General features: G+C 44.2%; 3 protein-coding genes and 1 pseudogene across 3 annotated transcripts; all 4 read right to left on the bottom strand.

Moving 5' to 3' along the window:
* Window positions 1-124: 124 nt before the first annotated feature.
* Window positions 125-1,959, bottom strand: LOC108050256 (filamin-A). The gene is made up of 3 exons (XM_017131827.1): window positions 1,725-1,959; window positions 1,283-1,657; window positions 125-849 (listed from the first exon to the last, which is right to left on the bottom strand). The coding sequence occupies exons 1-3, from the start codon at window positions 1,867-1,869 to the stop codon at window positions 554-556; spliced, it is 816 nt and encodes a 271-aa protein (XP_016987316.1). The 5' UTR covers window positions 1,870-1,959; the 3' UTR covers window positions 125-553.
* Window positions 1,960-2,681: 722 nt separating this feature from the next.
* On the bottom strand, window positions 2,682-5,577 carry LOC108050307 (tubulin polyglutamylase TTLL13-like). The gene is made up of 6 exons (XM_017131933.2): window positions 4,960-5,577; window positions 4,600-4,896; window positions 4,393-4,546; window positions 3,703-4,337; window positions 3,002-3,554; window positions 2,682-2,936 (listed from the first exon to the last, which is right to left on the bottom strand). The coding sequence occupies exons 1-6, from the start codon at window positions 5,385-5,387 to the stop codon at window positions 2,826-2,828; spliced, it is 2,178 nt and encodes a 725-aa protein (XP_016987422.1). The 5' UTR covers window positions 5,388-5,577; the 3' UTR covers window positions 2,682-2,825.
* Window positions 5,578-5,661: 84 nt separating this feature from the next.
* On the bottom strand, window positions 5,662-7,624 carry LOC108050309 (annotated as a pseudogene).
* Window positions 7,625-9,837: 2,213 nt separating this feature from the next.
* On the bottom strand, window positions 9,838-10,803 carry LOC108050314 (tubulin polyglutamylase TTLL13-like). Its single transcript, XM_017131941.2, has 3 exons — window positions 10,158-10,803; window positions 9,951-10,104; window positions 9,838-9,894 (listed from the first exon to the last, which is right to left on the bottom strand). Exons 1-2 carry the CDS (start codon window positions 10,391-10,393, stop codon window positions 9,969-9,971), a joined length of 372 nt encoding a protein of 123 aa, XP_016987430.2. The 5' UTR covers window positions 10,394-10,803; the 3' UTR covers window positions 9,838-9,894; window positions 9,951-9,968.
* Between the last annotated feature and the right edge of the window lie 74 nt (window positions 10,804-10,877).

Here is a 10,877-nt window from a genome sequence, read left to right as displayed (position 1 = left end):
CCGCGACTCCTCTTATTTATGTAAACAGTTATACAGCTATAAACATCTAAAAATATCCAATTTCATTTTCGAAAATTAAAGTAACATTTTAAAAAAAAATATATATATTAATTTATTTATTATTTAATAAAATGCGATCAAAATATTAAAAAAACAATTTTAGCTTGCATTTCGTTGGATTTTATTACAAACTATAATTTCTTATAATATAAATCTCTTACATGAACTTATTTGTTTTCGTGTACATTTTTGATAAGCTCTACTTTCTTTAAATCTACGGCAGCTGTTGATATGGCTATTTGTTCCTACATACAGTTTACCTATATTTGCCGGTCATCATCATTAGGTTGGGAGGCGAAGACAGATTCAGTTTTCAAATGCGAACGTCATTAGCGACGGGCAGAACAACAAAGAACCTGCTCATACTATCCACAATGTTTAGGTAATCATCATTAAAGTGCACATCGCCCAAAGGTGGGACTTAGGATTATGCGTAGGACGGTGGTAGCTTTAAATCAAGGTCAGCTTTCTACAGACACATTTACATCTTACCCTATTCGGCGCTTAGACTAAACGGGGAACCCGGAATATGTTGCTCACCCCACTTGACTACAAGGATATAATCGCCGGGATCGCACACCCGGTAGGTTATCCGGTGGATACTTCGACCCAGGTGCTTGACCACCACCTCCTCAGAAGGACCTCGTTGTCCCAGGACGCCCACAAGGAGCATGTTGCTCCCCGCCTGGCTGCAGTCCACTGTGAATTCGTTGCGCTCGACAAGACTGACATGGGTGAGGCCCAGGCCACGACTCTGCACTTTGCTGGCATCGGAATCCAAGATGGGCACTAACAGGAAAAGGGGAAAAACAAAATATATGAAGAGTCAATCATTTTAAATGTGGTATATAGGTTTGGGTTCCAAATAAATGAGAGCTTAATACCGAAATCATGCATCATTAAAACATATGTTTCAATCCCAGAAGGGAAATTTACTCATTAAATTTAAAGTTTAAAACTCATGCAGTTTGTATCTATGAATACGTTTTTTAATTAAATAAGGCAGTATTCTTGCCTAACTTATAACAACAAAAAACATAGCTTACTGTTTTAAATAATAATAAATAAAAAAAAACCGTAAATTCTTGTTATTTCAGAAATTTAAATTCAAAAGATTTTCAAAAATTTGGTTATACATATGTCCAGGCAAAATATTGACCAAATAATGTAATTACATAAATAATATAGTAATATAAATAGATCTATACAAACAAAAGCATACCTGATGTATTCGGTGGTTTCCCTTCAATGGATTCTGGAGTCCCAGCAATGGCCACAATGATGAATGGGGAGCGGGGCAAAGTCACGGAATTGCACTTGATGTGGACTTTGTAGAGGCCCGCTCCTGCAACCAATTGGCAATCGATCTGGAACCGCTCCGGATCCAACTGCTGCTGCTGGACAGGTTGGATGGGTTGTCCACTGGGACCCTCGACGCGCACCTCAAAATTTCCCTTGACCCCGTTCCGCTTGATGATGAATCCCACCGAGCTGTTGACCCTCAGTGCTCCGCTGGGAAAATGGAGCAGCTGCACCTTGCCGGCATCGGTCAACTCGGGAGCCACATAGACCCGTGGCGGTTCCGCGGGATAGGCGTCTGGAGAGTGGGGGAAAAGTGTATAAATAGCTGGATCGATGTTCACTTCCTCATCGGCGGTACTCACCCGCATCGGGCGTGCGCTGGTAGCGTCCAAAAATACCGCCTTCCTCCGGACTATTGCCCTCCAGGCCACTCCCATTTGGATTGGAGGTGGAGGTGGAGGAGGCGGTCTGCGTATTTAAACGCATCTCCTGCGACACTTTAAACATGCCGCAAATATTTGGGGAAAATTGTAAAGGGATTATAATAACGGATTTCTAAATATTTATTCCAAATTTAATGAGCGACTGCCCGGGGCGTGCTCCTTGGACCGACTGAACTCAGTGCTCAGCATCGCCATTCAAAAATCTCAATCGCAGCGGAATTCTCTCAAAATGCCGGATTCTCGATCTCGGTACTCTCGCCTCGCAATGGGGCAAATGTTTATGATATTTGTTTGCCGGGCAGGCTGCCAAATATACATGCAATACGTATGCTTTGGTGGGGATCAATATGAAAAGCAACTGTCCAACCAGCCAGACGCGATTCCAATCTAAACACGAATAAATACTGCTCTGTATTCGAAATACACTTTGTTTTAATCCGAAGACATTTTAATTTGATTTACGAAACTAACACCATTCATTGATGGTATTGAAAACATTTAAAATCAAATTCTAGGCGCTGACGAAAATATGAATTGTTTTTATTTTCGGTTAAGGCTTATAAGAAAAACGTAGTTGATAATGTTTAATGGAGATAATATTGTAGATTACCTCAACTAACTATACTGGATATTCAAATATTTGGTTTTAAATGTAAAGATTTGTTAATGGAAGTGTAGAATAATAAAAAATGCTAGAAACCTCTTAGCTTAGAATGAATTATAAATGAGCGCCAAAATAAACATTCCAGAAACACCAGAACAAAGTCATAAGGGAATCAGAATCACTCCAATAAAGTCAGAAATTAGGTCAGCAAGCAAATAAATCAACGACTCGCCAATTTGAAATTCAAACGCAATTCTTTGTTTTATAAGTTCCAAAGTGATATATTTTTTGTGACAGACAGCAATTTAAATTTAAAGAATAACAAATTTAAGAACACATTATGATTGTGTATAGACTGTGCAGTTCGAAAAAGATGAGTGAAGATTGGTGGGACTTTGGGGGAAAACTGCATCCACTCAGGGATTTTGCCTGATGTCAAAACCATGCTGCAGATTGTGGTAGAGATGTGGATAGACCACCATATCCGTGTTTGTTAAGTGACCGGTTTCGTAGAGAGTGCTATAGATCTGTGAAAATATCATATGAAGGTATGATATGATATCATATGATGCAGTGTGATGACTATGCTTACATTCTCGGTGATCTTCATTGTTCTTATGGCCTCGGAGCGCATATGTAACCAAGTGTGGCGCAGCCGCTCCTCTGCATCCGAGATGAATCCCGGAGACCAGTTCTCCCGCAGCCGGAAGAGGTTCATCCGGTTCCTTTCGCGCACCGCCCTCGGAAGCATCACAGTATGCCGCTTACGGGCTTCCCGCTTGAACTTTCCATTCAGCATCTGTTGCTGCTTGGCCTTCTTCTCCTCGATCTGGATTCGCATTTTTCGGGCAAGATCCTCCCGTTTTTTACTGGCTGCCGTCTCGGCGAATATGGACACCTGATTGGACTGAGCATAGAATCGTGAATAGTAGTCCAACTTTTCTAAGTCCGGTGGTGGCATAATCTTTCTGAAGTTGCCCAAGTGACTCTCCTCCCAGGCGATCTGTTGGGCTAGTGGTCCTAGAACGTCAGGCTCTACCTCAATCTGGACGGGATTGGCATTACCGTTGGCTTCTGGATTGCCCGTTTTGATGTCTAGTTTGGCTTTGGATAGGCCGCCACCAAGACGAGGACGTTGAACTGGTCTGGAAAAGAGAAATCAAAATGATAAAACTATAAAAAGACTTGTTAATAAGAATCTGAAGAAAATGCCTTGAATCATTTTTGTAAATGTGGGTTAACGATCCTCTGGTTTTGGCAATAGCACTTAAACTCCATATAACTAGGACTTACGGCTCCCCCCTGATCTTAAGTAATCGCTGCTTGACCCTCTTGCGATCTTCCTTGAGGATCTGCCTCTTGTCCGCCAGCACAGTGCTGACCAGGTTTAAAGTGTCCCGGATGAGGGGCCGCTTCACCTCCCGGTCCACCTGCTCGTTGGTATGAAAGCTGGGCGAGTGGTTCACCTCCAGGATGTAGGGTTTCAGTTTCCAGTCCACCAGGATGTCAAAGCCGAGTATCTCGAAGCAGGCCTGGATCTTGTCGTGTCCCGGAAAGCAGGCATGGTAGTTGTGCTTCAGCACTGGCCAGGCACTCAGCACCGTCTTGATGATCACATCGTCCACGTTGCTCCAGAATTCCTCCACATCATAGTTGTGGCGCCTCATCCAGTTGTTAATAGCGCTGAGTTTCCTTTTGCTCCCACAGTCGTCGTTATCGCACAGTTCGTAGTGCGAGTTGCGTTTGTTCACGGAATAGTTGGTCAGGTGCATATACAAATCATTGGAGTTCCCGGGAGTGGGCTCCACGTACTTGTTCGTGGCAAATCGGGCTAATCCCTCGTTGTACACAAATATTCGCAGGGGATCCACGGACGTGATCAGCGTGTAAACCCGCAGGTCGAACTTGTAGCCATCGATGAGGAGGGGCTTAAAAAGGTGATAAATTAGCAAAAGATAAGTTTCAAGAAGTACTCCTTGCTACCCTGTGTATGTACGTTTGGCAGATGAGGCGCTCATGTGGACCAATTGTCTTTAAATCGTTGGTCAGCCAAATGCCACGTCCCTGTGCTCCAGAATCTGGTTTCAGGATAAAGGTGCGTTTGTGGTTAAGAGCGTAGTTCATAGCATCCCCGTAGCTGGAAATAGATCAGTTAAATACTATGAGTTTTTTATAATAGCCAGCACTTACTCCGCCGGCAGCATCCATGTCTTGGGGAAGATCTTGTAGTCCTGCGGGAAAAGCTTCTGCATCCTATTAAGATTCCGCGAGAGTAGATCCTTTCGACAGATCTCGATCATGCCCGGAAAGTGGTTGATCTGTTGGAAGCGCTTCATGTTCTTGAACAGCTCCACGCCGGGAAACGAATCCGACCATAGGATGTTCCACAGTTTGGATTCCTTGACCAACTTGTAACCCAGGGTCTTTGAGATCTTGCCGATCATGGCGTACCGGGAGTTGGACACGCAGATGGTGCTCTTGGTTTCGCTGGGATTATATATGACTTTAAGTTGGGAGATGTTGTTAAAAACTGTTGTGTAATGAGATCACCTGGCACATCGTTCGTCGTCGTTGACCTTGGGCGGATTAAGCACCCGAGTCGGACACTCCACCCGATAGGTCGTGTTGTTCAGCTGGATGAAGCCCTGGAGCTTGGCCTCCGCCGGCCCGGGACTATGGTCCCCCGAACTCTGTCCTCCAGTGAGGTGGTAGTATGGATCATCCATCTGCTTGCCGGCGGAAGCCTTCTTCTTCGGACACCGGAACTTCTTTACCCGACGACGGGGCGATGCAGGCAGTGCCCTCGGCGATTGCTCCGAACTGAACCACTCCCTGTCCGAGCACGGCTGCTCACTGAGCGCCATGTCCAAGGCGCGGGAGACGCGCGTCCGCTGCTCACGGCTGTTCCGAATCTTCTCCTTGGAGAAGTGACGCAGTTCCTGGATCCTTTTGTAAAACTTCGAATTTTTCAAATTCATTGCTCGTATCGCATTGGTTGCTTGTCGTTCTCGACTTCAAATGGGAAATTTACCACGTGCTAAAAACTACAATTATAAAAATGGTTTTCAAGGGAATCCGGAAATCTTCTCGAATAAAAACGGTATTATTTTGCTGCGTTTGTGTTGCGAAAATTGAAATAGTTATAACCGAAATGACGCAAAAATCAATACGTAACTCTACTGAGCACGTCGCAGGATTGAGTATGAAGTCACCGAAAGTCCAATTTTGAATCCCCCGAAAATACAAAACTGATTTTGTCAACTAAGTGGACAAAGTTTTAATCAAATATTTTTAAGCATTTACATTATTTGTATAACAATAAGTCTTTAAGTGTTTTTTTAAATTCGGAATGCCTTACCATTGGGATTGATTGCTAAAATCGAGCATTAAAAGTTTGCCATTAATAAGTAAAAAATAAAAAAACGAAAACCAATTAATAATATTTGCTGAACGGCTCAAAACGGACGAGGACATCTTTCATTGATAATCGATCCTTCCGATCCTGGGCAGTGCAGTTCACTCCCACATCGATGGCGCACATGCACATGTCCAGTTCCTCGCCCATCGGTGTGGCAACGTGCTTGTCCAGCAGCTCCACCCGGTTATGCTTCGAATGCTGCTTGACGTAGACCAGTAGGTCCTGCTGCAGATCATTCTTGGGCAGGCGCTCCGTCACCTGGCGTCCGGTAAACACTTCCAACAGCACAATGCCATAGCTATAGACGTCCACGCCGGTGCTGAGCTGGTTTGAGTTACAGAACTCTGGCGGCAGATAGGCCCGGGTCCCGAACTTTTCCTTTACTTGCATAACAGCGTTAATGGACTTGGGACCCTCGCGGACCAGCCCAAAATCACCGATCTTGGGCTGCAGCCACTGATCCAGCAGGATGTTCGCCGGCTTTATGTCGCCATGGATGAGCGGAGGGTTCCGTGCCGTGTGCAGAAAGCAAATGCCCCTATGGGAAATAAATGTTGAAATTTAAAATGGAAATAGAAACATGGAATCTCACCTGGCTATGCCAACGCTGATGCTGAACCGCTGATGCCAGGTAAGAGCTGGAAGGGGACGCTGAGATTTGTGCGCCCTCAGGCGGTTCTCCAGGGAGCCACCCCTCATCAGCTGGTAAACGAGGCAGGGCTTCTCCCCATTGATGCTATAACCGTATAGGGCCACAATGTTCTCGTGCCGGAAAATGTTCAGAGCCTTGAGCTCGGTGTAGCTCTGCTGCAGCTCCACCTGTTTCTGGTCCATGTTGGGATTACTGGAGTTCATCACCTTGATGGCCACGTCCAGCTGTTTCCACTCTCCACGGTACACGACGCCGAATCCCCCCCAAACGATTTTCTGGACGCCAGCTATCCGTGGCCATCTCCAACTCCGAATAATCGATCTTTAGCAGGGACTCGGCTGCCCGCACAACCGTGCTGATGTGGATGTTGCCGAGGGACTCTAGGCTGGGGATTTCCTCTGCCTTGGTGCTAGTACGATTGTTGTTCGAGTTGCTGACGCCCGAGGAGGAGGGAAATGGTGGGCCATTGTCCACCCTGGCACTAGGATCGACCGGTGCTCGCATATCGCTGATGGTGGGCACGCTCCTAGGAATATACCTGTGCAGACCCTCGCTCACATAGTCTTTAATTATCCGCATGGCAGTGGAGCTTCAATCTAAAACCGGATGTAGTGTCATTCTTGGGGTCACTGCGTTTCTTATCTTATTCTGACTCACTTTTTAAACAAAGCAAACAAAGTTTGAACCGTGTGATTGTACTGGCCGCCCCAAATGTTGAGGAATTCATTGGAGGCTGAGCGACCTCGCTGCCTCTGGGTGCTGATCTGCTCCACTTGGTCCGGATAAAAATTTGCAGCTGTTGCCAACTGTTTCCACACATCCAGGGCGTCCAGGTGGGCACATACTTGGTGGCGCACTGGCAGCGGCATCAATCGGATGGCAATTGTGTTATCCAAATGGGATCGCGACCTGGTCCTGTTTCCATTCGCCTGATTTTGGGCCAGTTCCTCGGCTACTGTGGTGTCGGCGCCACTCATATTTTTCTAGTTTGCGATCCAACTGGTCGTGACTGAATCATGCGGTCTGGGTCTCCGTCCCCGGATGCAGGCGAACCCGTGGAAAGCGGGGTGGGAACCTGTTACAGTAAAACGAAAATCTGATTGGGTAAATCCCAACACATCAAAACAGGCGAAAGTCTGGTTAACAGTAAGGTTAACAGCCGAGTAACAGTTGGTTAGCAGTGGCTTAGTTTAATACATGTCAACTGGCAACGCCGATAGAACACCTTAAGAAATTGGCATTCGTAGACAGTAGACTATCTCAATTTATTAAAAAATCAGGAAAATTCGATTTTAATAAAATAAATAAATTTAATATAAAAAATCAACCGCGACAGTCTGTCTTTAGTCGGTCTATAGTTTTTGTCTTTTTCAGTTCTTAGAATATATGCAGTAAATTCTTCACATTATTTCATTAAATATATTAGAAAATCGGAAAGAGACGATTTAGTTTAAATAAATAAATAAAATTAGTCTTTAAAACAAAAGAATGGCAGCACTTTGACTGCGCAAACGATGCTGAAACAGGAGTATAATAATCAAAAAACAGTTTTATAAACTAAAATGCTTTAATACGTGTTTTCTGTTGAGTAAAATCATTTCGATTAACAGATAACCCAGAACATATATTAAACCGAAGCTCTGGCAGCTCTGTTCTTCATTTGATAATTTCAGGTGGTCTCTAGCTGCTCGCACTAGCCCATTTTACATTACTATCTCTAATTCGTTGCCCATTTTTATACCCTTGCAGAGGGTATTATAATTTCAGTCAAAAGTTTGCAACGCAGTGAAGGAGACATTTCCGACCCTATAAAGTATATATATTCTTGATCAGCATCACCAGGAGAGTCGATCTAGCCATGTCCGTCTGTCCGTCCGTCTGTCCGTCCGTCCGTCCGTTTCTACGCAAACTAGTCCCTCAGTTTTAAAGATATCTGCTTGAAACTTTCCCAAAAGTTGTCTTTCTATTGCAGGTAGTAAATAAGTCGGAACGAGCCGGATCGGCCGACTATATCCTATAGCTGCCATATAACTGAACGATCGGAAAGGCCAAAACTTTGGTATTTTTAAAGTTAGGAAGTTAGGATTTCTTATGGGTTTTATATTTGGGCAATCAATCCGTTGTACCAAATTTCATAAGGATCGGTCGACTATATCCTATAGCTGCCTTATAACTGATTGATCAGAAATGCCATAACTTTGGTGTTTGTAAAGTTAGGAAGTTGGGATTTTCTATGGGTTTTATTTTTGGCCAATCAATCCGACCTTAGAAGTTTCATAAGGATCGGCCGACTATATCCTATAGCTGCCATATAACTGAGCGATTGGAAATGCCATTACTTTGGTGTTTTTAATGTTAGGAAGTTGGGATTTTTTATGAGTATTAAGAATGCATCATATGAATAATTTTGAAGAATATAATTTACAGTATATTCTGCAAGGGTATTTCAACTTCGGCTCCGCCCAAAGTTAGCTTTCCTTTCTTGTTAATTCAGCCCGCAATCAGAATAGCCCCAAGCTGATCTTAAGTAATCCCTTGACCCCCTTGCGATCTTCCTTGAGAATTTGATGATCACATTGTCCGCGTTGCTCCAGAACTCCTCCACATCTTAGTTGTGGCGCCTTATCCGAGTTGCGTTTGTTCACGGAATAGTTGGTCATTGGAGTTCCCGGGAGTGGGTTCCACGTACTTGTTCGTGGCAAATCGGGCTAATCCCTCGTTATACCCTTGCAGAGGGTATTATAATTTCAGTCAAAAGTTTGCAACGCAGTGAAGGAGACATTTCCGACCCTATAAAGTATATATATTCTTGATCAGCATCACCAGGCGAGTCGATCTAGCCATGTCCGTCTGTCCGTCCGTCTGTCCGCCCGTCTGTCCGTCCGTCTGTCCGTCCGTTTCTACGCAAACTAGTCCTTCAGTTTTAAAGCTATCTGCTCGAAACTTTTCCAAAAGTTGCCTTTCTATTGCAGGTAGTATATAAGTCGGAACGAGCCGGATCGGGCGACTAGATCATATAGCTGCCATATAACTGAACGATCGGAAAAGCCATAACTTTGGTGTTTTTAAAGATAAGAAGTTGGGATTTTCTATGGGTTTTATTTTTGGCCAATCAATCCGACATACTAAATTTCATAAGGATCGGCCGACTATATCTTATAGCTGCCATATAACTGAACGATTGGAAATGCCATAACTTTGGTGTTTTTAAAGTTAGGAAGTTGGGATTTTTTATGAGTATTAAGAATGCATCATATGAATAATTTTGGAGAATATAATTTACAGAGTATTCTGCAAGGGTATATCAACTTCGGCTCCGCCCGAAGTTAGCTTTCCTTTCTTGTTGTACACAAATATTCGCAGGGGATCGACAGAGGTGATCACCGTGTAAACCCTAGCCATCGATGAGGAGGGGCTTAAAAAGGTGATAAATTAGCAAAAGGATTAGTTTTAAGGAGTACTCCTTGTTACCCTGTGTATGTAGGTTTGTCAGATGAGACGCTCATGTGGACCGTTTGTCTTCAAATCGTTGGTCAGCCAGATGCCACGCCCCTGTGCTCCAGAATCTGGTTTCAGGATAAAGGTGCGTTTGTGGTTAAGAGCGTAGTTCATATCATCCCCATATCTGGAAATAGATCGGTTAAATACTATGAGTTTTTTATAAAAGCCAGCACTCACTCCGCCGGCAGCATCCAGGTCTTGGAAAAATCTTGTAGTCCTGCGGGAATAGCGTTTTGCATTTTATTAAGATTCCGCGAGATTAGATCCTTGCGACAAATCTCGATCATGCCCGGAAAGTGGTTCATGTTCTTGAACAGCTCCACGCCGGGAAATAAATCCGACCAGAGGATGTTCCACAGCTTGGCCTTCTTGACCAACTTGTAACTCAGGGTCTTGGAGATCTTGCCGATCATGGCGTACCGGGGGTTGGACACGCAGATGGTGCTGTTGGTTTCGATAGGTATGTGTTGTGTAATGAGATCACCTGGGCGGATTAAGCACCCGAGTCGGTCATTCCACCCGATAGGTCGTGTTGTTCAGCTGGATGAAGCCCTGGAGCTTCGCCCCCGACGGCCCGGGACTACGGCTGTTCCGCATATTCTCCTTATAGAGAAATTACGCAGTTCCTAGATCCTTTTGTAAAACTTGAAATTGTTCAAGTTCATTGCTCGTATCGCATTGGTTGCTTGTCGTTCTCGACTTCAAATGGGAAATTTACCACGTGCTAAAAACTACAATTATAAAGATGGTTTTCAAGGGAAGCCGGAAATCTTCTCGAATAAAAACGGTATTATTTTGCTGCGTTTGTGTAGCGAAAATTGAAATAGTTATAACCGAAATGACGCAAAAATCTATACGTAACTCTACTGAGCACGTCGCAGGATTGAGTATGAAGTC

The sequence above is a fragment of the Drosophila rhopaloa genome, unplaced genomic scaffold (genome assembly GCF_018152115.1).
Source record: "Drosophila rhopaloa isolate 14029-0021.01 unplaced genomic scaffold, ASM1815211v1 contig_178, whole genome shotgun sequence".
Lineage (NCBI taxonomy): Eukaryota > Metazoa > Arthropoda > Insecta > Diptera > Drosophilidae > Drosophila > Drosophila rhopaloa.
Note: the sequence above shows the minus strand (reverse complement) of the source record. Positions and strands in the feature narration are given on the sequence as shown.